The 24,741-nt window shown below is 40.5% G+C and overlaps 3 protein-coding genes and 1 long non-coding RNA gene across 12 annotated transcripts in view; 2 read left to right on the top strand and 2 right to left on the bottom strand.

The window, feature by feature from the left end:
* Positions 1 to 11,770, bottom strand: part of rimbp2b (RIMS binding protein 2b) — a 97,610-nt gene extending 85,840 nt beyond the window's left edge. For 2 of the 5 annotated variants that reach the window (XM_025896882.1, XM_025896889.1), the window contains exons 1-3: positions 11,632 to 11,770; positions 10,390 to 10,479; positions 10,176 to 10,307 (exon numbers count right to left, since the gene is read on the bottom strand). In XM_025896882.1, the coding sequence (XP_025752667.1) occupies positions 10,176 to 10,307; positions 10,390 to 10,392 (135 nt within the window). In that variant the 5' untranslated portion in view covers positions 10,393 to 10,479; positions 11,632 to 11,770. Of the gene's footprint in view, positions 1 to 4,786; positions 4,811 to 10,175; positions 10,308 to 10,389; positions 10,480 to 11,631 lie in introns of those variants that run through there. The other 3 variants (XM_025896886.1, XM_025896887.1, XM_025896888.1) reach the window with 2 other exon arrangements.
* Positions 11,699 to 21,177, top strand: LOC102077538 (uncharacterized). Of its 2 annotated transcripts, XR_003213158.1 has the most exons (4): positions 11,699 to 11,762; positions 13,398 to 13,488; positions 13,856 to 13,903; positions 21,024 to 21,177. It is a non-coding gene; the product is annotated as an uncharacterized LOC102077538 (long non-coding RNA). The 2 variants fall into 2 exon arrangements; XR_003213159.1 differs by lacking the exon at positions 13,856 to 13,903.
* Positions 14,662 to 22,262, bottom strand: stx2b (syntaxin 2b). 2 transcript variants are annotated; one of them, XM_005473087.4, is made up of 11 exons: positions 21,880 to 22,262; positions 21,706 to 21,780; positions 21,508 to 21,607; positions 20,853 to 20,927; positions 20,701 to 20,774; positions 19,991 to 20,099; positions 18,631 to 18,704; positions 18,341 to 18,478; positions 17,701 to 17,811; positions 17,445 to 17,553; positions 14,662 to 17,275 (listed from the first exon to the last, which is right to left on the bottom strand). In XM_005473087.4, exons 1-10 carry the CDS (start codon positions 21,907 to 21,909, stop codon positions 17,458 to 17,460), a joined length of 882 nt encoding a protein of 293 aa, XP_005473144.1. In that variant the 5' UTR covers positions 21,910 to 22,262; the 3' UTR covers positions 14,662 to 17,275; positions 17,445 to 17,457. The 2 variants fall into 2 exon arrangements, with proteins under 2 accessions (XP_005473144.1, XP_005473145.1); XM_005473088.4 differs by lacking the exon at positions 17,445 to 17,553 and having other exon boundaries at positions 21,880 to 22,261.
* Positions 22,263 to 23,383: 1,121 nt separating this feature from the next.
* adgrd1 (adhesion G protein-coupled receptor D1) overlaps positions 23,384 to 24,741 on the top strand; it is a 32,284-nt gene continuing 30,926 nt past the window's right edge. For 2 of the 3 annotated variants that reach the window (XM_005473085.4, XM_025897125.1), the window contains exons 1-3: positions 23,384 to 23,835; positions 23,953 to 23,989; positions 24,345 to 24,437. In XM_005473085.4, the coding sequence (XP_005473142.1) occupies positions 23,782 to 23,835; positions 23,953 to 23,989; positions 24,345 to 24,437 (184 nt within the window). In that variant the 5' untranslated portion in view covers positions 23,384 to 23,781. Of the gene's footprint in view, positions 23,836 to 23,952; positions 23,990 to 24,344; positions 24,462 to 24,741 lie in introns of all 3 variants that reach the window. The other variant, XM_013271540.3, reaches the window with a different exon arrangement.

Raw genomic sequence — 24,741 nt, 5'->3', positions numbered from 1 at the left:
GTAGTTTGCAAAGCTCTCAGATTGGTTTTGCCAACACTGTTTGTTTGGACTATGCATGATTTCACCAGTAATTGTTTTTGCGATTTATATAATTGATGTAATTTCTATGTATGTTTGAGAAAGTTCTACATAGATTCATAATCTATGTCATCAGCTTAAGCTTTGTTTAGGCCCTACAGGTTTGTCAGTCCTCTGTCAAACATGTAAATTAGAGGCAAAAAAAAATAGCATCGCCCTAACAGCCAATCAGTAGAGCTAACTTCTGTGGGATCTACTCTCATGGTGTTTACACTACAGCAGTGTTGTTCAACTGAGTGAGTGGACTGCCCTGATCAGCTGCAGAAACAATCAATTATGAATGCAGGCAGATTCCTCAGATAATTGCATGTGGCTCCCTTTTGACCTCCAGCGATGTCAGCAGCCAGTCCCCACCACAGCAAACTGCCTCCGTGATGACAGCTGGCACAATCTACTTACATTACATTTGAGCTGCAGGAGCCATGGCGTGACACAATCGTGTTCACTATGTAAGCATAAACATAGATATATGTAAAACCTCACATGTAAAGGCATACGTAAGTCGATACATACATTTAGAGACAAGCTCGTGAACACAAATACACTGAGCATGTGCACACGGTGGATCTGTCCCGAGGCTTATAAAGCTAAAAAAAAAAAAGCAGCATAGATGTGAAATGAAATACCCCGAGGACACATGTTTGCTTTGTCATGCACGGGACAATCAGAGCAAGCGATGTAGTTGTAGACAATGATGATGCACTTTCACTCTGCTGTCAGAGTCTCCCGGAGCCATCTTTACAGAGATTTCCCAGTGAAGATAGTGTTATGTAACAGCGGCCGTGGACCCTGCTGTTCATATTACTAATGCCTCACACTGTGGCGGGGTCACGTGCCTTATCCAGGCCACATCCAGACGCCAACAGCAGCCGTGTTCCAGCTGTTACTATAGCCTATAGCTTTAGTCACTCAGGACCATGCTGAACCATGCTCCTCTCACAATCCTACATCCCAAGCGTTAAGCACGTTAAGCACCTTAAGCACCTTAGACCATTTCTATCTATGTTTTTCTCCAATACCACCACCGGAGACAATTCTTCATATTAATAATGCTATTGGGCTTATCCACAAAACACCAGTTGTAAAATGATACACAAAATTCACAAATTTCACAGTTTACATGGTTTCAAACACTCAGTTTTAGCTCCTGTGTCCTTAAGTTCCCTCTTCTGCAAAGAGGCTGCCATTGGTCAGTTGGATCAACAGAAATGCTGGTTATGTACTACAACTCCAGTGCTAAGAGGTGCAAGATTATTGGGTTAGTGAGTTATCTCAAGCTTAAAGTCAGAGTATTCAGTGTCACAAATACTCTTTTTACCTGACTAAATCACAGTGGTAACATATGCTGAGCATAATGTCCTCAGGAGCAGGTTATGTTCAGAGCTTTGGTTTGAAATCAGCCGGAAATGCCACATCACTGATTCTTTTATTTACAGCACGTTTTTAAGGGTGACATATGTTCTCGGCTGAATGAATACATATGCAACTTGTTAAGCCATACCTTACCAGCCCAAACTGGGTCTCTCTGGAATGTATTTAATAGGTGATGCAGAAAAATACAGAAATGTTTTTAGATTTAAAAGTCAAAATTTATGCAGTCCATCATATTATTCAAAGCTGCTCATTGGGCTTGGAATCTTTGGTAGGTGGATTCTGGCCCCCGGGCCTTATGTTTGAGACCACTGAACTAGAAGTTAGGTAATAGCATACCTTTTGTTAAAGAAAAAAAAACACAGACCAAACCATTTGAATATGACTCCAGCCACACACACCTCACCCTATCATTCCAAAGTATTGGTTAGTAATGTTCTGCGATGCTTTTAAACACTAGCTACAAACCACAAGCTAGCTTTTATATGTTATTAGCCTACTTTTGTTAACATAAACAGCCACAGAGTTAGCAAAACAGAAGGAAATTTAAAACCAGACATATGTCATGACTTAACATTGTTTTATTCCATCACTCAGCCAATATCCCACCACTTGTGTTCCATAATTACAGTAAACTAAATCATTCAATGCTCTCTTTCTACACAACCAGCAGTGAAGGCGTGCTTCGTCCAAAGCGGTGACAGTTGAACCTAGATGGTATCAAACGTGGATAAACCGTCCAGAAAAATTAAGCCTGTGCAGAAATGCCTTAAACGTGCATTCTGTTTGAAGGCCACCAGATGGCGATAATTGTGGTTGCAAAAGCATTCTGGTCCAGTTTATATGGAAAATATGTTCCAGACTTGACGTCTGTAAACATCTGCTTAATGAGTTCATGGGCTCAGTCACTCATTTTGGGTGATATTCAATACAAAACTGATGTCTTTCACACATTTCAAAAAGTAGGATTATCTGTGCTCACTGGCTAACAGGTGTCAAACACGTCATTAGCCAGTGAGCTAACAGCTGACAGTCAGTCCTCCAGTTGTTTGAAACCAAGATGCAGATGCTGAAAACTTTCATTTCAAGTGGTTGACATTACAACAGCTATGTCCGCTTCTTATACTGACTATGAGTCTATGTCAAACAGCTGTCCTTACTTTGGCACACAGTATGCGGCACTGTGGGTGGACAGTGCTGTGTTACCCTCTGGCACCACAGGGAACAACAACTTTTCTGGTGGAAATAAAGTTTTGCATTTTTTAATCCTTCACAAACAGACAGCTGATAATGTTGATTCTCTTCCCCCCTAAGCAGTTATTAATTTTACATTTGACTTGCTACAGTTGAATTTTATTGTATTTTTTTTGTATTTGATTATATAATTAATGTTAGTTTAATTGTTAGCCTTACAAAGTGTACAAATGTGTTACCTGGTAAGATAAAGAAAAAAAAGTAGAATTCAATCAGGCAGCAATATTTTCTTAAGAAGAGAATAAATCTCTTTGCCATGAGCTTTTTAACTTTGCAGACCTTTTGCATGCAATAAAATGCTTTCAAACACCCTAAAGGAAAGAGAAAATCCCACACAGCTTAATCTGTGTACTTTAATGGATCGAAAGTGCATTTGTATGCAAAACCCACAACTCAGAACTTTATTGTTTTCATTTATTCTCTGTCCTCTCACCAAAAGACTCTTTATATGTATGTAGCAGATTGAATACAGATTCGCTTATGAGGATCTTGACACATTAGTAAAGCAGCAAAGCAAGTAAATATTGTCCCCGGTATAATTAAAATATAATTTTAATGAATTACTGTTTAGTAATTCATTAAAATTATATTTAGTACTTGAAGTGTTTTCATTTAAAAAACAGTCATTACATCACTACTAAACTCATTAAACTGCTCTTCGGTTTTATTCATGTGCCATTAAGGCAAGCACCAAATTAATTTTTCTAATTCAAATTCAGTATTCTCTCTGAGCCAAAATAAATAAAAATGTCTGAACCCCTAGCATGTTACACCACACCCATTTGCTGCGTATGCAAATATTATCTGACCCTGGGGCTAGGTTTAAAGAAAAAAAAAAAAGTACACTTCCTCCCACCACCAGCAGCACCCTACCGCCGCTCCTCTAGGAATCTGCTCCGTGGACAGCACGCAAATTTTTGGTTTGAAATATGAAAACTTGCCTCCGGTGCATAGTGAGGATAAAAGTCCCTCTGCTGCCAGCGAAAGGATCGCCAGCGAAATGATGAATGGCCATGTCTGCTTGTCGAGGTGGACAGGAGGAGCTACGGTACGGATGGGAGTTTGGCGTCAGAGTACTCTCTCATATCCAAGGTGTGAATCGAGACTGACAGTTCTAATTCTGGAAACACTGCAAATGAGTGACCTTGGGAGGCACTCGTGCATTCATGCACAGACACACATAAAATATTTTCTCCCAATAAAAATCACAATACATCCCTGTGTGTCCGCTGCCAATGCTGCGATCTGCTACAACCAATGCAATATGCAGAAACAGTTTTACCCCTTACATATTTACACTGTACCCATTTATAATGGACAAACATACACATCGTATCATCTTTCAGCTATGAAACACACACACGCAGCCACACAGACAGTATACACTGTTATCATAACGAAAACAATGGATAATCTGAGCAAATATTTGGTAAAACCCATTCAAGCAAATGCATCCATTTCAGTTGAGTGCTTTTTCCAATTAGTATTCCTATCTCCACTTCACTGACATAAGTTCAGCAATCCTACTAGTTTCCTTAACCTAAAGCTAAACACATCTCCTCTGCATATACAGTCTACAGAAACATCTCCTGACAGGCATGGCAGTGACAGCCGGAACCAACGTCAAGCCCAAAAACCATGTTATATCACACACACTGACCATAAACACACTGCTCCAGCTATGCTAAGGTAAGTGTACCCTTTAAACATGTTTCCCCATCAGGACACAAACAACACAGAAAAAAATAAGCATGAATCCTCAATGCATGCAAATGATGCTTAATGTCCTCTGGCTCTTCACCGTGCTGTCAAACCTACACTCCTGTGCAGAGCAGCTCAAAACATGCTGATCCATCTCCAAGACATGCATAAGGAGGTAGACGGTTATGAGTGTGTAAGAGATAGTGGGTTGCATTTCAATTATGTTTGCCACTAAGGGATATTATGATCATCCTTATCCTTCCACCACCAGCAGCAGCAGCAGCAGCAGCAGCATAGGAAGCCTGCAGCAGAGTCAGTGCAACAATCCGCGGCTTGGAAAAACATACACAGCTTGACAGCCAACAGTAGATTGGTACACTACCTTAGCAGAAAGGACCGACGAGGAAATGGCAGGTGTCTCCTACTGTGTCGAAAGGAAAGAGAAGCAGCCGGCAGCAAGACCAGGACGATGTAGCATAAAATGGTTCATCAATGCTCGGCAGAAAGAGGCACAGCCAGCCAGCGCAGGCAGAGAGAGAGAGAGAGAGGGACAGCCAGCGAGCATCATTCAGTTCACACTACCGTGGCTGTGCAGCAGAGCACACACATCAACACGCCCCCTTCCTCTCTCTCCCTCTCTCGCTCTCTCTCACTTTCTCTCACACACACACGCACGCTTAGTCACACAGACACACGCACGCAGGGGCGCAGAGGCAGTGCAGTGTGCAGTGGCACCGAGCAGTGCACCTTCTCCAGGATGTCTTTGGTCCTCTTTAATCAGGACCGTCTCTGTCCTGTTCTCTGCAGTCACAGACAATTCTATCAATAAACGCTGCCAGCGGCGTGCTGTATCCTACTGCCCGCTCACCTAACCAGCCACTGATGAGTAGCCATGATTGAAGCTGGCAAGGTCACGCAAGGTTCTCTGACATCCCCAGCTCCAGTGCTCCCAGCTTTGTGGCACTACCTCCCAGCTACTGTATTTCTTTTGCAAGCTAATACAGGAGCACCGCCTTCCCTCATCATGGGTCATCATGCCACAGAGGCTGCCCGGCGGCTCGACAAACCCTCACTCGCTGTCAAGTTGGGCAAGACCAATCAGCTGTCACAAACAGCAGCAATACCGCGGCCGTCCAATCGCAGATCGGGAAATCAAGTGCACGGGGGTATTAAAGGGGATTATTTGGGTCATCCTGGGTTTTTTCACTACAGGGAGATGTGGAGGATAGCAGCACAGCATGTGTGGTGTGGCTGCCCTCTGTGGCTGACAGTGGTGCTGCACTCTGTTATGGGAAAAGGAGAAGCGGGAAGAGCAGGGCCCAAAACGACTTCCCTCAACATTGATGCTTAGCAACTAAACAGGTTCTTACCTCCTGTCTTGGGGCCTCCCTCCCCCTACGGCGGGACCCTCGCTGCAATCCCAATCGACAGACTATCACAGCATCTGTTTAAGACTCAAGGCAACCAGGACACAAGCAACTGTCAACCGCTCCCCGCACGTGTCCTCTACCTGTGTGTAAACACTAAATGGGGAGGTGCTTAGTTCTGATAATAAGCAGGAAGTACTGTTCAGTATAGCACACCTTTATAGGTAACTGTAGATCTCGCCAAAGTAGAACTTCTAAGTGTGATTTTACCCTGGTTTTCCACAGATGTAAATGCTACAAATACATTTAAAATGTCTGTCTCCATCACACCGAAGCTCTACAGGTAGACACAGCATTTAAATAAAACCATTAACTGTTACGGACTAGAGGTAAACTGTGTCTATTAAACTATTTGGAATCACAGTATTTTCTCAGCCCCGGGGAGGGCAAAGCTGTACAGGGTACATCATCTTGTTCGCTTATTTTATTCTTGAAATAATGATTCAGTGGATGCCTGCCTACCTTAGAATGTTAAAGAGAACCAAACCTGGGCAGACAGCTGTCAAAAGCTGTCAGAAGGCAGAACAGCAGCTCCAGGCCTGCCTGCGCCCAGCTTACTGAGACACGTTCGGAGGTGTGAACAACTGTTTTGACATTCCCTTTGTGAAGAGTTCGGAATATTATTCAAAAACTGTGCAACAAATAGAACACCGAGAGCTCAGCTTTTGCACGGAGATGATCTGGATACGCCGATGGAATCAGACAATATTTACCAGAAAATAACTCATAACGTGCATATGACACAGAGGTAGAGGTCAGATTGCAGTTATTTCTTCGGCATTTCAAAGGGGGAGGATAAATACAGGTTTCAGTTGCTACAGGCTACTACACTGACTTCAGTCATATTAAAGTGCTCCAGGTCCTGCCCTGCCTCCTGCCGTTTGCCTGTAGCACGAACCACCCTGATGCTATCTACGTCACCCTCCTCTGAACACTTGCATTGCTCTTGTTATCATGTCAGACCCTTATGTAAACATTTTAGACATTTTCAAAAGAACTGTCCATGTATGGATTGTGGGTTTCCTTTTGAGGCTTGTAGACAATGGCTGTGAATACAAACCCCTACAAGGTCCTCTGCAGGTGCCTGAATGAGCTTGCCATTCTCATCTCTTATTACCTCTATAAGTAAATTACTGCACCTGCAGGGTGCAGTTAGGCTATTTGCTTTAATCAAGCAAATAGCCTAACTTTGTGAACACCAGTCATGTTACACGCTGAGGAGATCGTGTGCTGACGATAGAAGTGTCACAACACAGTTCTCATCAGATGTTACCACTTTGCTTTTTTAAGCTATGTGATCTGCCTGTTAATTTACATCATTCACCTGCCACAGGTTCCAGCAGCTGGAAGTAGAAGATGGTGTGAGTATATCGCTATCACTAACAGTTACCACCACAATAGTTTCTTTCCAAGTGTGTCGCTTTTGCTTATTCCAGCAAGACCGATACAGAAGCACAAACACAGGCAGGAGTTTCAGAGGTTTTCCTGGTTTAGAGTGAGCTTTTCTGGGTAACAATAAGCACAGGAGAACAGGTGATGTAAGCTAAACTTTTTTTAACACAAGCCTCAGTATTTCATATATTTCTGAGCATTTAATGATCACAAACTATTGAAATTGGCATGCTTTTACCAGGAGCCAAAGGAAAATCATTCTAGTAAAATATTTTTTTAAATAGACTTTTACTAGAATGATTTTCCTTTGGCTCCTGGTAAAAGCTTTGAGGGCCCATAAAATTCCTCTATACAGGAAAAATCTGCCATGTGATAACACAGAGTTTAGTGTGATTAGGGTCAAAGTACAAAACACAAAAAATAACTTTTCTGTCTCTGCGTTTAACTTGTGCTAGACTAATAATATGTCCCACGTCTGCTGCGCTTCAGCCTAATCTCATCATCACACTCCTGTCCCTCTGCTGGGTGATGGCTTATAGTGACACTAGAGTAAAAACAGGACAGCAACCTCTTTTGAGATTTGGAAAAGCGGTGGTAATTGTATTCAGTGTTTTCATTCAGCAGCCTATTGCAAGTATTTGAGTATGAAACGTCCTCAACTACTGGGCAACCAATCGCAAGGGGACTGCAGAGGTCACCTGGTTCGAGGCAACCAATAATAGTTTTTGATATGCTGCAAACCTCCCTAGCACGACTGTAACATAAAGCTCCAGTGTAGATGGCCCCTGGTAACCACGGGTCAATAAGGAAAAATTGTATTACTAATCGAATGGCAAGTGTTTGCTAGAGGTAGCTTACTTTTGCTAGCTGACCAGTTTGACCTAGCGACAGTTTCTGCTGCACCAAAGATCTTGTGATTGCTTTGGTTACGAGCAGATTGCTGCAGTCACCTGTAGTTTGAATGGAAGATGCCAACTTGTTTGCAAATACTCACCAACTACTTGCTAAGGAGCAGTGAAACTGAACCAGGTTGGTTGTCACTGTAAAGCACGAGTTTTCTTTTAACTTTTCTTTAAAGGTGAACCATGCAAATACGGGCAACTAGTGACGACCAACAACCTCCAGCAGTCACTCACCAACCACGCAAGGAATACATATTATTCTGCAAACTACCTCTAGGCCTGTGTGACAGAAGCCTAAATGTTGGAAAATTACTTTAGCCTTCATTTCGTATCATCTAATTTAAAGCGTCTATGAATCTATATGCTTAACTGATTATCTAATTCAGGGCAGCAGGAGTGCTGCAACCTATCCCAATTTATCTGGGCAAGAGGGAAGGCACACTCTGGATTGTCAGTTTATCGCAGCAAAAGCAACTGACTACCCAACACTGAAAATGTTGAAAGTGACAATATGTACTTTTTAAAAAATATATATGTTTATTTTGAATTGAATGTCAGCAATTATAGCACAAACAGTTGAAAAGACTGTAAATATCTTGTATTGGGATTTGTCCTCAGAAGTAAAGATGGGAAGACATTCTGCAGACAGTCCAGGTGCTAAACTGATTTGCCAGCAGTCCAGACTTTTCACTATTCAAAACATGTGGTGCATTTTGAAAAGAAAATTAAAAGGGAGCCTGAAACAGACAGAAAAATCAGAAAACATTTTACTTTTCCCAACTGAACCCATCAGAGAGACACTAAAAACTTTAGGAGTGGCCAAATCAACAATCCATAGATTCTTAAAGAGAATGAACTCACTGGCCAACCATAAAGAAAGAGCACCAAAGAAAACTAAAGTACGTGATGCTGTTTAGAAAAATCCTTCACAACAACTAACAGCGTCAAGAACACTCTCTCAAAAACATAGTCATGCCACTGTCAAAGTCCAGAGGGCCTACAACAAGGTGAAAACCAACGGTTCCACTCAAGAACAGGACGGACACATTAGACTTTGTAAAAACAACAAAAAAAAAAACAACACAGCTGTACAGTTGTGGAAAAAAATCTTCAGACAGAAGAATCTAAGATGAACTTGTACCAAAATGGTGGGAAGAGAAAAGTATGGAGAAGGACAGAAACAGCTCATATTATCTGCCGAACATGGTGGAGGCAGCGTTATGATATGGGTACATGTGGCTGCCAGTGGAACTGGCTCAGTAGTGTTTACTGACGATGTGACTGCTGACAGAAGAAACAGGATGACTTCTGAAGCGTACATGGCTTCAAAATCAGTGTTTCAAAATCAAATGGATAATGAGCCAGAGCATACTGGAAAGAAACCCGAGAGTTTCTCAAGCCAAAGAAATGGGATATAGTGCTAGTTCACCTGACTGCAGAGCAATAAAGGGTGATTTAAAAAACAACAACGTATAAGCAGCAACTTAAGATGGCTTCACTAAAAACATGACAGAGCATCTCAAGTAAGGAAAACAGCGTTTGTGATGTCCATGGGTTCTAGACTTCAGGCAATCACTGGCTGAAAAACATATACAAAATAAATAAAAATGGTTTTAATTCTAAAGTAGTCAATGTAATACTTTTGTTAAATCCCCTGAATTAAAGCTGAAAGTCTGCAATTCAATTCCATTCACATAACATTGAGTTAAAAGCTATGTGGTGGTGTACAAAACAAATGTGTCCAAATATTAACTGTAGCTATCCGTTTTAAGTCTATTTAATGAGCAGCAATGACTACTTACGCTGTTATGTTAATAATTTAATAGCTAACTAGATGAGGCAAAACAATTATTAAGAGGTGCATGTGGCTGAGTTTGTTAATAATAACCTCAGTGGCAGTCAAGAATCTTGTTTGAGGAGCGCGGGATGAGGTCAGATTATGGCTGCAGGCATCAACAAATTCTGATCCACCCAGTGTCCAGACACTGTTAAATCTTATTCACTGAAAGCTTAGCAACCAGCACACACTCAAACAGCACGCCACACTCACTTTATCCGTGCCTCTCATCCAGCTGTTCTTCTTTGCTGTGGCTAGCGTTTGTCTCTGGCTCCACACTACTTCCCGTTGAGACTGTCTCAGGAGTTTCTCCACCTTGCAAGTCTTATGGCAACCCATCGTCCCCTGGCACATGGAAAAATAGATGTCAAGTAAAGCCTTGCATCAGTCACATTTCATCTCTTGCTTGGTGCAAGCAATAACCTACCATGACAGAACAGTTTGCATGCTTCCCCAAGTGCTTGTCATGGTCAGCAGCGACGGATGATGATCTCCAGCATGTTCAGATTATAAATATCTGTATTCAACGGAGTTACATAATAATGGATTTGGATTATTGTTAGTACACACAGACAGAAAAGATGACACAGCTGCCACAGGAAATGCAAAATGCATAAAACTACACCTCTGTAATTGAAAACAGTCATGAGTCAATATATTTATATGTATTTCTTCTTATTATATGCACATAGAAAGTGTTAAAGGCTTTAAATATCAACTGTGGAAATCATAAAATATATTAAGCTCAGTTTTATTTTATAGTGTATGCTGCATTAGGCTACAGTTTAAAATTCATGCTTTTCTCAAACTAAAATTGTGATTTACAGCAGCTGTGAGCCTTAATGCGACTCCAGACTAAGTACACCCTGAAGTCTAATGGTCATGAGTTACAGCACAGTTTCCACTGTGTCATCTAGACCAGCGTGTTCCAAACCCAGAGTAGACTTATTAGCCGAGGACTTTTTCTTCCCTGACAGCTCCAATTCCAGTTAGACTCTAATATACTGAACTACAGCGCTGTGCAAAAGACTTGAGCCACCTTTGATTTCTTTATTTTTTTCCAGGAAAATGGGAAATAGGTGCAGTGATTTATTCAAACATGTGCGAACATACATGGAAATACAATATATAAGACAAAAACAGAATTTCCATAATTCTAATGAGCTTGAAAAATCAATATTTGGTATGAACACCTTTATTCTTCAGCACAGCCTGAACTCAGGCAGGTTTTGCAGTACATTCAAAGCTCTTCTTTGGGTGTTTCTGCCTTTTTTTTGTTCTTTGTCAAGATGATCCCACACTGCTTTAATAATGTTGAAGTGCAGGCTCTGGGGAGGCCAATCCATGGCTGATAGTGTTACATTGTGTGTTTGTCTATCCAGGTATGCTTTTACCGCACTGGCAGAGTGTTTGGGGCATATTGTATGGTCCATTTAAATCTGACCGTACTGTTATATCTTCATAATTCCATTACTTTTGACTACATCCCCAACACCACTGGCTGAAACGCAGTCCTAATTGATGACAGCACCTCCACCCTGGCTGTAGACACTCACTGTCACTCACCTCTCGCCTGATCTCCTCTGTACATTTTGATGATTTGAACTAAAATTTGGATGAATCACTCCATAAGACCTCTTGCCACTGACTTTGGTTCTTGTGTACTTACCGCTGACTTTTCTCCCTGTTTCTTTTCCTTAATAACGGCTTCTTGACAGCAACCCTTCCACTGAGATCATTTCTGATGAGGCTTCACTGAGCAGCATATGAATCAACTGAAGGGTCAGACACATCGCTCAGGTCCTGTGTCAAATTCTTCCTGCATTTTTAACGCTTTCTTAAAGACATGAATTAGAGAAACTGCTCAACTGCAGTGGATAACTTTTTAGCCTTGCTACTTTATATTTCTGTCTTGCACATGTCCAGCTTCCTCAAATATTTTAAGAACACACTGCATCCAGTGCTGAGACATGCCAAGCTGATTGCTCTTTGGGAATCATGTCGCACTCTTTCTAAGTTTGACCTCAGACCACCGCACAGAGCTGGAATTTTCTGGCCACTCTTGCTTAAGCCAAAGGCTTTATGAAAAGGATTTATGGTCAGCTCACGAATCCGATAATTTTACCTTTCGAAAAACTTTATGTAACTTCTCGCTCGCTTGCTCACAAAACCTTAAATACGTGTGAACGAATCGCTCGATACGAACAGATCAAGTTTGAGACTAGGCTACGTTCACACTGCAGGAGAAAGCGCATCAAATCCGATTTTTTTGACCCTATGCGGCCCATATCCGATCATGGTATGACAGTGTGAACGACACGAATCCGATATTTTCAAATCCGATCTGGGTCACTTTCATATGTGGTACTGAATCCGATACATATCCGATGTTTTAGAAAGCGACTGCTGTTTGAACGGTCATGTCGCATTAAATCCGTCTTTTACGTCACTGACACAAGACAGACGCCAACTATCAGCGCCGGAGAAGCGCCCGAGAAGCCATCGCGAACGCTTCCTGGCCATCCAGTGTAGATGTTAGTGAAACTGTTGGGAAGATAACGTGAACATTTTATTTGTACTGTATAATCTGCAGATTCTGACAGAAATCTGCAACTATCCTTTGAAGCACCGCTCCTCTCTAAAACTGCAATAAGGATCATTATTAGGTTATTTACATTATTATGTAAATGTAATGTATTTACATTATTATGTAAATAACAGAATAATTTAAAGCAAAAATTTGGAAACGTAAAGTCCGAAGTCTTTATATTAAGGGCCATCAGTCAAACAATATTGTTTGCTCTGGGTCTAAACAGAGCGCGTTGTGTGTGACGTCTTCCTTTGCGCATGCGGGCCGCTTTGAGCGTTCACACTAGAGCGCGTTTGCTGTCACATTTTATTTGTAGTGTGAACAAGCACACAAAAAAATCGGATTTGATCAAAAAATCGGAATTGAGCATTAAGACCTGCAGTGTGAACGTAGCCTAACGGGGCCTACCTCGCACAGATCCACAAATGTGAGCTGCTTTCAGGTCCCAGTGTAAAACTGGGACATTTGAACTTCAAACACTGTACTTTCTCTCCATGCTGATTAGCAAACACAAAGCTAACTGCACTACTAGCAAGGGAGGTTGGTGAAAGAAAATGAACCAGTGTTCCAGCCCTGTTGCATTTGACTAGTAGCATTAAGCTAAGTTGTTCTCCATTTGGCATATTGATTTCTATTTTGACTGATAATTCCAGCTTTCACTCACGACGGAGGTCAAATGTCACTGCTGTTGTTTTCTTTAATCCCCCTGCACTTTCATCACATCCAGTGGCGAGTGAGCTAACACTATAAATAACACTGAAATTAAATGAATTTCAATTGAATTATAACTCTGAATTATTCTGGCTTGCTTATAATCCACTCTTACAAAATGTTGATCTCAACAGGCCCCTCAAGCTTCACCTTCATCGAAGTCAAGAAAAGTTGGTCTGGTAGTTGAGGATACCTGTTCCAGCCAATCGCTACTCATCGTTACAGGTCAGTAGGGACTATGATGTAAGTAATGCAAGGACTTAAAAGAAATTTTTTTATGTGTAAAGTATTACATTTAGCACAGTTGAGGAGACTTGTAAGTATTGCTGTGCCATACTGCAAATTTAGTACAGATACCAAGTAAATACAGGGCCAGTATTACTGATACCAATACTTTTGAACTGAGAAACAAAGTATCGAGCCTATCGCGCTAGTATCAATCTGATACCAATACCAGGAGTGGTATCAATACTATCGATATTTTGATCAAACTCTGCTGGTGAGTAACACTGAGCACAGCAGAGTAAGAACAGAGTATTACCTTTATTGACGGAAAACTGCAGTAACAGGACAGTTTAATATATTTCTTTAGCACTGCTGACCCGTGGTAGAAGATGACCACCACATCATGATTGCTGTGGTGAGTCACTAAGAAGTTTAAATATCTCTTATTTATGGTTCATAAAATGTTCATATTTGTATAATTCCCCTTTCAAACTGACAGATGGCTGCTTACAATTCTCAATCTATTCTGTGGATTGTGGGAGATTTCCCACTAATGACTAACAGTAAACTATTATTCAAAATTTGAAAAGGCACTAATCCAAATAATTAGTCAATGCTCAAAATACACTTTGTTATCACTCACCATGCTTTAACATTGACATATTTCCACAGAAATTACTCATCCAAACCAACCAAGTTAAATCACAGTTCTTAATGTCCCCTGATTTGACATGTAGGATGAATACTTGGGGAAAAAAAATGTCCCAGAGTTCATATTTAAGGACATTCTGTGATATTTCACTCAAAGTGCACCTCTGAAAGAGCCTTTGATCGAAGTCAAAGGAGAGAAAAAGAGAAGAAAGGGAAAAAAGATCTTACCCTCCAGGGACTCACTTCCACTCTCCTAACTAATCTTGTTTGGTTGATTACACAGAAGACAAGTGCTTTGTGCAAAGTACTCATTAGGCCCGAAGTAAACAGCAGCCTCTGTTTCTTTCCGCTTCTTTTAAACAAACTGAACGTCCAAATGTTTGAAGTGTTATTAGAGCAGGCAAAATACCCCTAATTTTGTCTTAGTCAGAGATTTTATTTTATTTTATTATTTTAAATATCTGGATAGCCCCCCTGTATATTTAACTAAGAAGTTTTTAAGAAAATAAACAAAGACAGGACTTTTCATTCTGGATTTTTTATTTATTGCATTAGTTAATATCTGTCTTTTCAGTATAAAATACAAAAATCAAGCGAAAAACAAAAAAGTATCAAAATAAAAATGTGTGTTCTTGAAATATTCTTCCAAGAGTCTCACATTACTGCATGACTCTTTTCACAGCAGTATTTCAGTCATCACACTCAGTAGCTGTGACAAATGCACTTGAATAAGTTAAGGTTTCATATTAAAATGTCAAGAAGGCACATTTACAGTATAACAGTGGATTGTATGTGACTACATGAAATTCCTAAAGGTCTCCTGAGCTGTAGTAGTTTAACATTCACATCACACAAATAAGAGTATATATATACACAACAGGTAAAAAGGATAAAGCATCTACTTGAACATGTAAACACAAAGTATGCCATCAGTGTACAGAGAAGTGAGCTGGTCACATGTTTTGACACTAAAGCAGCAGTTTGATAAAACTGTGACATCCATCAGCTTACACAATTCAGGGTACACCTGGGACAGGGTGCCGAACTAGCACTTGGGGAAAGACGATCATTCATCTACAGTCAGTTAAACAAACCCCATGTGTGTCTGTGGGAGTACCTAGAGATAACATGTGAACTCCACACAGAAAGGCCCCAGCTAGCTGGTAGACCTGAACCCTGCTGCAGGCAACAGTGCTAACCAGTGTGCCACTCTCTGGGCAGTTGTTGTAGTTTTATTAAATAATGATAAAAGACTGATATGCTCTCATGTCTGTGTTTAATATGAAGCAGCAGCCAGCACCTATCCTAGCCTGGGTAAAAAAAAAAAGTGTCTGTGGCATGTTTATTACTTCAAACATGCAAGTTACACTTAATCCTTTAATCGAACCCTCAACAATCACCCAAATCATTTCCCAAAATGTCAAACTGTTTCTTAAGCACAAAAAAATCTATTTAACATGGGGGGGGGAAATGGCAGCAATATAGAACATCAGTAATCTGTATTGCACAGACGTGCACAGCATAACACAGGGGCCGATGGCGCTCTTGTCTGTTGTAACTGGTTCTGTGTGTTGACTGTTGCGTTTTTGTTCAGGGCTGATAGCAATTATGATGTTTTACAATTAAGAGAGAAAGAACTGATATTTGGAATTGATATATTTTTGCAGTGAAAATATAAACCTTGGTGTGAAACTTTAGAACCACACAAAACAGACTACTGCTGGACCACTACTCTGTGACCTAGAGCAATGTCCCAGTCACATCCGATTAGTTACATGCATATAGCAAACAATCAAAACTAAAGGCTATTCTGGCACAGTAAAGTACACACAGACTGGAGCTGACCAGTAGCTAGATGAGCTGTGTTTTGAAGGTAGAATAGCAGATATTCTTGAAGTGGTACATCCCACAATCTTACAACCTACTTCTGTTATGACAAGTATGCCCACCTCTTTTCCAGTTTTATTCAATAAAACTCATCAAAAATAGGAACAAATTTCAGAGTATCGTTGATGTGTGCAGCAAAGTTGCCGGCACAACCTTGAATGAATTTTCCCAAGTTATGAGATTAAAGATGACCTGGTCACTCCTGACTGATCCAAGGCATCCCTGACCCAGGAGTATAGTATTTTTTACTGATTCTCTCATCAGTACATACAAAACTCCAATTCTATAAATTCGCAGTAAACATATCAGATTTTTCAACTTAAACATTTTACAACTTCATGAAAAGATGAGAAGAGGCTCACCAATTTGCAAGACCAATTATGGAACAATTTCAGAATAAATAATGCTTTATTCTTTCATAAATTTTTTCAGTTTAAACATTTGATATGTTTTCTGTGTCCTATAGTGAATGAAATATGAGGATTTGCTTTTGCGAATCATTACATTCTGCTTTTATTTTTACATTTTATCCCAACTTTATTTTGTAAATTGGAGTTGTGTAGGTACTGCTGGCTAAAATATATTTTGTAAGCACCATGTTTTCATTAAGGCATGAAACTGGCAACTGAGGCCATTAACTCCAAAGGAAAGTGTTCAGGAGCCGAGGAATATTTTCCCCACCAAAATCTGTTGCACTGGACTCTGCTGACCACGAGAAGGAATGCATGCTTCTAATTGGACAGGCAAAAATGAAATTTAAAAAAAGCATTCAAGAATAGCAGGGGTACCGGGAAGATGAAACAAACAGATCTATATCTATATACGCATCTGCTGCTAAGGTTTAAGCTTTGATTATTTTTTCTTTTAATTAAGAAAAGGTATTAATTAACACCAACATTTGTGTCCATCATGTAAATATGCTAGATCTGCTTTTTTCATATGTAGTGAAGTGATGTAAACAATAAAACTTTCTTTTACCGTAAAAATGTATCGATTCCAAATATCAGCTGTCGGTTGCCGTGTTATCAGGAGTCATTGTTTTAAAAAAAATAACAATAATGGGGAAAAAAGACATCCGTCCTGCACCTCTGCTGGATGGAGGCTGACAGTCTTCTTATGAAGCTTGTAAAAGTTTCATCACTTCTGACTGCTGTGGAACTGCACACCATGAAATTCATTACTCAAAGACTCCGACTATTATGATGAGTAAAAGTATGAAACCTCCACACATGGCAAGATAGAGAAGTTTCTGTCAAAAACAGGAGAAAGGAGTAGTCAGAGGAACTGGCTACATAAGAGAAACCGCAGATCCAGTGAAGCATTCGGCAGATAAACATAATGTATAATATAGATTCATAAATTAAGAGATGGATGTTTGGTTCAAGAAAAGGAAGTTGTGGGTGTGGAAGTGTTGTTACCTCACAGGAGGTCTCATGCAGGGGGTTTGGTTAGTCCGACAGACAGGCCGACAATTAGTGCAATAACAGCAAGCAGGATCAACAGAGCAAAGGCAAGAATAATGTATTTCTGGCAAGTGAAGAAGAAGACTGTGTTATTTAAAGTTCATGAATGAAAAGAAATGCTGCTTAGACCAGAATATTATATCAAATTTACCTTTACAAATATTTGTATTTTTAACAATGCATCAAGAAAGAACCAGAAAGGAGCACATACCCTCCGGGATTTCTTCTGGTACCTGACTGCTTTTTTGGTCTCTTCCTTTGCGCGACAAATGTATTCAGCTGCATTAGAGACATTTTTCTCGATGTTGTTAACCATATCCCCCTGTAAATGAATACAGATGCTTTTATTTATGGCAGGGATGTCAAACCTATTTCACACCGTGGGCCACATACAGGCCACTTTGATGTTAAGCAGGCTGGACCACTGAAACTACACGAAGGTTTCGTTAATTCATGAAAAATCAAAACAAACAAAAAAAACAGTAATTTCTATAGTAGAGGAAAAACAGGAACTTTATGTCCTTTAATTTTGTATCTATTACTTATTTGGCATAAATGGTGAATGACAATTTGGGGGGGTGTTGTTAAGAAAAAGCCGAAAAATTATAGCTAAAGTTCAAAATCTATGCACCCCTTCACATTTTCCAAAGCTGTCCAGTGGGCCAGATTAGAGTCCTTGCTGGACAAGTCTTAGTGCCCACAGGCCTTATGTTTCACACCTCTGACTTGATACTGGTATTTGTGCTATGAGCTCCATTCTGATATACCAATTAGACAATATTAGAAACAAGTTTTAAAAGAAAAACCAACAGATCTGCCTGTGAAAGTTTCCACTCACATGAGGCTCTTACCTGAGTTTCTACCAGCATCGCCATGTCCATGAACATCGCATGGAGCTCTCTGATGCTCGTCTCCAAGCGCATGATGTCCTGGTGTCGTGACTCTATCTCGTTCACGGCTTGCCGTGTGATTTGGGAATCAGAAATGATCTGAGGGAGAAAGATTTAATACCTTCAAAAATCCATCCAAAATCACCCCATCGGCACACAACCCCAACTGCAAAAAAGATTTACTCATCAGCCACTAGATGGCAGTCGTGGCATTTTACCAAGCAAGCACATTAATGCTTGAGAAACCGTACATCAGAGGTGAAGATGGATGGATTTCCACTTTCTAACATGTCTTCCAGTTCTTCATTGGTGGTCACTCTTCCAGCTAGAATTAAACAAATAAACAAAGAATTAAAAATTGTCTGGCAGTTTTATTTGATTCATAAGTTTTGGCATTCCTAACAAAAGTGACTTTTTTGGACCATGTATATTTGCTCCCACCCATGAAAGTAATATCCCTTCATTTGATGTTAAATCTCATTATGGAACGAGGAAGAATCCCTCTGAATATATTTTATTTCTTTTGCCCCATCTCTGCCTGCTGCAGCTGTCAGTGGATTCATGCCAAAGGGTTGCATAAGAACTATCTAAGGTACAAAGGAAATCCACACAACCCCCCCAAAGCTCCTGAAACAATCTCTCCAAACAGAGGGCTTTCTTTTACTGCAACCATGCCTCCTGTTGTAAAGTACTCTCCCTGGAGAGAGAGACCGCTGTGCAGGTGCTTACTGTATATCGCACACCTTTACCGGTGGCTGTTCCTCAGAGAGACACTCAAAGCAAAACACACCACGCGCTCAGCTCATCGCTACACATCAAGGCTTTTACTTGTGAACGGTGTCAGTTATTGGTGTTCTGCGACAGCACAAACTGAGTCTGGTCAAAGACAGGTGAACTACTGTTGCACAGGCCGCTGAGTGCTCTGCTCGTATCCCAGGCAACGCAAACACAGAGAGGCGTCTCCAGTATCAGGCTCGCCCGTCTGCAGAACTAGAGCCTCTCATTAATGCCGGCCGCAGGGACTGGCTCTGGGAGTCAACCCTATTTTTTTTGCTTTTCACTATTGTTACTCACATTGTTACTCATTGTATTAATACAATGGATCTGCCTGTTTGTTACAGGGATACTGAACAGCGAGGACTTAACAGAATAAGCAGAAAGCATATTACAAATCTGGAGTTATAACAAATATGAATCTTAATGTACCTAAACAATCATTTCTATTTGATATAGAATATTTGTTAATGAGACTACATTATATGTTGCTAATGCGGGAACCATTATCAGTACATTTCTTTCCAAAACACTGGAAATTTAGTGTCTGGGTGTTGCAGAAACCCTACGCTGTTGCTCTTCTCTGTTTATCAGCACTAAGGCTGGTGTCCAGAGAAGCAAAGAGGAAGCTGGTGTGGTCTGTTTCCTGGATCCTGCCCTAACACAGATGGGGGTTTTACTTCTTTTGTCGCCTTTTTAGCACTACTTTTGTAAGTTTGTCAAAAGAATTGAAAGTGTCATTAAATTCAAGTCCTGTATGGTGATCCATTGGTGGTTAATGTAGCCCATTATTCGTGGGCTTATTCAGATACAGGAGTACAATTATTTGTCACTCACTTATCTCCAGCTGTCTCTGGATTCTTCCTTTGCTTCTTTCCCTGAAGGATACTTGAGTCTCGTTGTACTGGGTCATGACCTCCACAAACTTCCTGGAGAGCACAGTGTGCTGAGGACAAGTCAAAACACAGGGACACAAAGTGATCATGTGCTGCAGGCATTCCAGACTTCTGCTTATCCAGCTCAGGGTTGCCTATCCCAGCTGTTTTAAGGGGAGAAGCAGAGTAATCTGCCACAGAGGTAACACATATAGAGAAAACCATTCACTCTTATGTTCACACCTGCAGCCCATTTAGAATCAGTTCATCTAACCCAGTGCATTTCTTTGGACTGTGGGAGGCCAGAGTACCCAGACCGGATTTAAATCCAGCTCCCTCTTGCTGTGAGCCAACAGGGTTAACAACTGTACCATCATGTCACCCCCTGCAAAGTTTTAACACTTAATACCTTCAGAAGTACAAGATACAAAGTACATGTTGGAAGGTTAATCATACAGTTTTTGCTCTTAAACTAGAGAAATATACCATCAACAAAATATAGAAGTAAAGCTGAGAGCTGGATAGTCAGAAGTTATAATGTCTGGATTTATTTATAATAAAAACAAAACAGCTTTTATGTGTATGAAGTTCTGCATACAGCTGAGAGAGTAGCGCTTGGGTCCTCGTGTGATCAGGTATGTGATAAGTGTGCGTGTGTGAGGAGATCCTGACCTGTGTTTTCTGGATCCTGAAGTCTACGGAGGCCCTGTTAGCAGCATCGTCTTTGGGCATGCTCAGCTCAATGGCTGTGACAAAAAAGTAAAAATGACATCGTTACACAATTTGAAACACATGAAAGAAATGTGGACGACAGCTGAACTCACATTTTAGTTTGGTTCGCACCACATTGGCATTCCCTTTGATATCATTGGTCAGTGCAGCCAGCTGATCCTTTGTTCCTTCGCACACAAACAGGAAACGTGTTAGATTTGAGTTTGTTTAGAAGAAAAGTCGTCATCCAGGTAATCCAAATATTTGATCTGCTCTGATTTCAGCTGGTCACTTGGCAACGACCCCGAGGCAATAATGGAGAGGTTACAAAATAAAGGACAATTTCCACGTCATGGACACTGTGATGAACTACATTAACTGATTCCATGGCAAAGTAAACTGAGTTATCCTGTGGCCAGATTTTCCACTCACACAATAAAGAAGGCAAGACACTGATTCGGATCTTGTGTTCCGGTCATAATTTTAAACCATTTGGAATTTGTAGAAATTATTTTTTAGTAAAACAGCATGTTTAAATCCCTGATTGGGTCCTGAATCTCACAGTAGTTTGTCAGGTTTGATACAAATTTGAGTGCTATTTCCTTCACAGGTTTCCGGTCGGCCGGCCATTCATCGCAACTAAGGAAGGAAGACATCTGAAGCACGTTGACTCTGTGCCCAAAAAGACAACTTCCATCCATGCATTTCTAAAAATAAAGCAATAAAAAAACCTAAGGGATGTTAACGTCCTAAACGACCCAAACTTACTGTCATCTGTGTTGGGTGCTGACAGGACCATGCTGTGGATCTTCCTCACTTCTTCCACTTGTATGGAGATCTTATCGATGAGTCCTCTGACTTCTTCCACCTACACCAACCGATAAAGAAGTCAAGAACTCATCAGTGTCTTCAATTATTATTATTTTTAGTCTTAATGCACATCCTGGAAGTCACAGTAGTACACACCCTTCTGAAAAAGCTATCCATGAATCCATCTTGGTTAACTGTAACTGCAACATCCTCTTCTGTTTGTGGAGCGCCCTACGAGGATGAAAATGTGTTTGAGTGACTTTTTTTTAATGCAGCTATGATATTTCATGTCACGGTCCACGAAGTTGAAGCTAAAACAAAAACACTTACAGCGGTCAGTTCAGCCAGTCGATCCTTCATCACACCGGTCAGCTCGTCTCCCGCTCACCTAGTTGTAAACCATAGGCTGGCTCATCCTGTACATTTCCATGTGGAGAGGAACATTGCCGCGCAGTCAGGTCCAGGTGGCTGAAAAAATAGATTTAGTTTAATCTCTGAGATCCAGGCCCACGAGGTTGTGAGATGACAGTCGCAGAAATAGGAAGTCAGTGCCACAGGTCGAACATTTGTTTTATCAAAACTGGGTCCAAGACACAAGTCAGAAATAAACCCAGAGAGGTTGTTTTTCCTGTTTCAACCCTGCCGATATTCCCCGCTCAACAAGTGCATCGGATCCGTAATAGATCCACAGTAATATCCCTTTCCCCGGGATACGCCTCTCTCTCTCTCTCTGTGTCTCCCTCTCTCTCTCTCAGATGACGTCGATGGATGATCGGGGCCTCCCTTAATCAAATTTGAACTTTATGATAAATAAACTAAATGACTGCAATCATATTTCTAAAGGGCTGAACTTTGTAGAACTATTACACAAATCTGAAACTATTTGAGGTACCAATCTCAGACTTTAATCTTTTGTGGCATTTGTGAGTTTGTTATAAAGCGATATTTATTTAATTAATTATTTTTTTTAGACAGCAACAACAGTTTGTGGTTACATGAGAAGGTTTTTATAAATAATATATGAGCGCTGCTGGATGGCCGCTAAGCTATTATTCACCTGGCCACACAGTGGCGCTGTTTACCCGCGTAAATTGACTTTTGGAGCCTTCGACGGGACTCCTGATGACTTCCCCATATGTGGATATCATCCAAACTCTAAATGCCCAACTCTCATTAAGCATTTCACAAACTGAAATTACCGAGCCAAAAGTCAAACAAGGGCCCACTTCTCATCTGACAACAACATATGTCTTGTTTTATGTTTCCACTTGGAGTGCTGTAAGTTCTTATTTAATACTGATCTTATTTACAGAACTTTCATTCTTTAGTGTGTGTGTGTGTGTGTGTGTGAGAGAGAGAGTGTGTGTGTGTGTGTGTTGTTTAACTGTAACTCAATTTGTTTTTAAAAAAGGTTTCCGCTCCTTTCCCACATATCTAGGCATATCTGTGCAACTTCGCAGATTTACACACTGTTAAAAAGGAAGGAGCACTCAGCGTATTCCTATTATTCCTAGAAAGGTTTTGCATGCTGCTTGTGTAGCTACTTAGTCATCCAGGTTATTGCAGTCTTCAGAGCTTGAAAAGAAAGCAGCTAGACAACTGCTAGACGACTCTCCACCAGTTGTCGGAAGAAGCTTGCTCGAAACGTCTTTAAAATCGTATGCTATTTACAAATATTTTGAATACAAACTCAGATGTGCATCTGTGGATCACACGGTGCACACCCTGATCTCACTCCCCGTGCAATCTCCAATTACGCACAAGTAACGCCTTTTACGCACAAACTTTAACGCCCCTCCTTAGAAGATCCAAAAAAAATGACATCACATTTTGCAGTTCCCACGTTCAGTCCAGCAGCAGCCCAGCACAGCTCAGCGGAGCTCCTGTACTCCTTGAGGCTCCCAGATGCAGGCAGAGAAATTCTAAGAAAACTGCTTTTTAAATTTTCGGATAAATATTAAGGATTACAATTTTCTGGAGTTGGGCTTCAGTTTTTATCATGAAAAGACAACTTCTGAAGTTTTTCGGCCTCACGCCACAACTCTAAATTGAATGCTTTATTGAGTCAGTGCTTCTATTTATTTTTCTTTGGGTATTTCTAACCTTGGACAAATGGACTGATCCGAAGTTTTATCTTTTTTCTATTGGAACAATGAGCGGCGCTTATTGGATTCATCTTCATCCGTGGAATTAAGTTGTTTCAGAGAATTGGTGTTATATTTTGCAGAGACTATGGCATTTTGTTTGCGGATTCGCATTTTTACAGCTTTTGTCTCCTTTATTAAGGTAAACTTAAGAAAAGCACATCATGCGGAAAATGACTAGCAATTCCTCCCATATAGCAGAACGAACTGTGCACTGCAGACTTTATAAGTGATAATAAACCTGTTCATTTCTTAACAGGTTTATGCTCAAGTGGCGCAAGCTCAGAAGCATCCAGGTAGTAAGAAATTTCTAGACTGACAATTTTCCTGTGTTTTCAGTTGCTAGATTAAAACAATTATTGGATAAAAAAAAAGAAAAGAAATAATTTGTGAGATCCTGTTTTACCATCCTCTAATTTCCATGCCAGAGGATGTTATTGCTTTGTTTACTTCTTCTGCTTAATCAAAATAGTCTGCTGCATAAACAACTTTTTCCAGTTGTTTGCATCATTATTACCATCACTGTTTTTTTAATCCACCCCAAAACCCAAAATGTGGTTCTTGGAATGTAAATTCTGATTAATGAGGCAGTGCTTGATTGGATGAAAAGCCCTTTCTGGATGCCTGTCTATGCTTGACTTGTCCATCCAGGCCTGGAGGTGTTGGACACGGCCTCGCATTACTGGCCGCTGGATGCAGTGGAAGGAATCCATGAACTGTGGGATCACAATGGAAACAGATCAGGTTATATTAACGGAAGCAACATAAGTATGTGAATATGAAAACACCTGTTCCATTTAAATGTGTTTTTACCACTCATCTTCCAGCCAAAGCCATCGTGATTTTAATTTTAATGCCAGATTTATAAGTGAAATTACAATTTAAAAAATCTAGGATTTAAGAACGCTGCAGTACATCATGTACAAAAATCTATATTTGGAGATGACATTTGCCTAATTTTTAATTAAATATCATTTGTAGCAGTGTTATAAATTGATCATTCAGTGAAAGATTAAAGTTAAAGAGGGATCGGGTATAGACTTGGGCA

Source organism: Oreochromis niloticus, linkage group LG12 (genome assembly GCF_001858045.2).
Source record: "Oreochromis niloticus isolate F11D_XX linkage group LG12, O_niloticus_UMD_NMBU, whole genome shotgun sequence".
NCBI classification, from domain to species: domain Eukaryota; kingdom Metazoa; phylum Chordata; class Actinopteri; order Cichliformes; family Cichlidae; genus Oreochromis; species Oreochromis niloticus.
The sequence above is the reverse complement of the archived record's forward strand: the minus strand, read 5'-3'. Positions and strand labels throughout refer to the sequence as shown.

What these genes read in the sequence shown, in the direction of transcription:
- stx2b (XM_005473087.4), bottom strand. Translation starts at nt 21,909, where the DNA reads ATGAAGGATCGACTGGCTGAACTGACCGCT. An exon ending in AGCACCCAACACAGATGACA is followed by an intron (nt 20,928 to 21,507) that starts GTAAGTTTGGGT and finishes TTGTGTGCGAAG; the next exon opens with GAACAAAGGATCAGCTGGCT. An exon ending in GGTGCGAACCAAACTAAAAT is followed by an intron (nt 20,775 to 20,852) that starts GTGAGTTCAGCT and finishes TTTTTGTCACAG; the next exon opens with CCATTGAGCTGAGCATGCCC.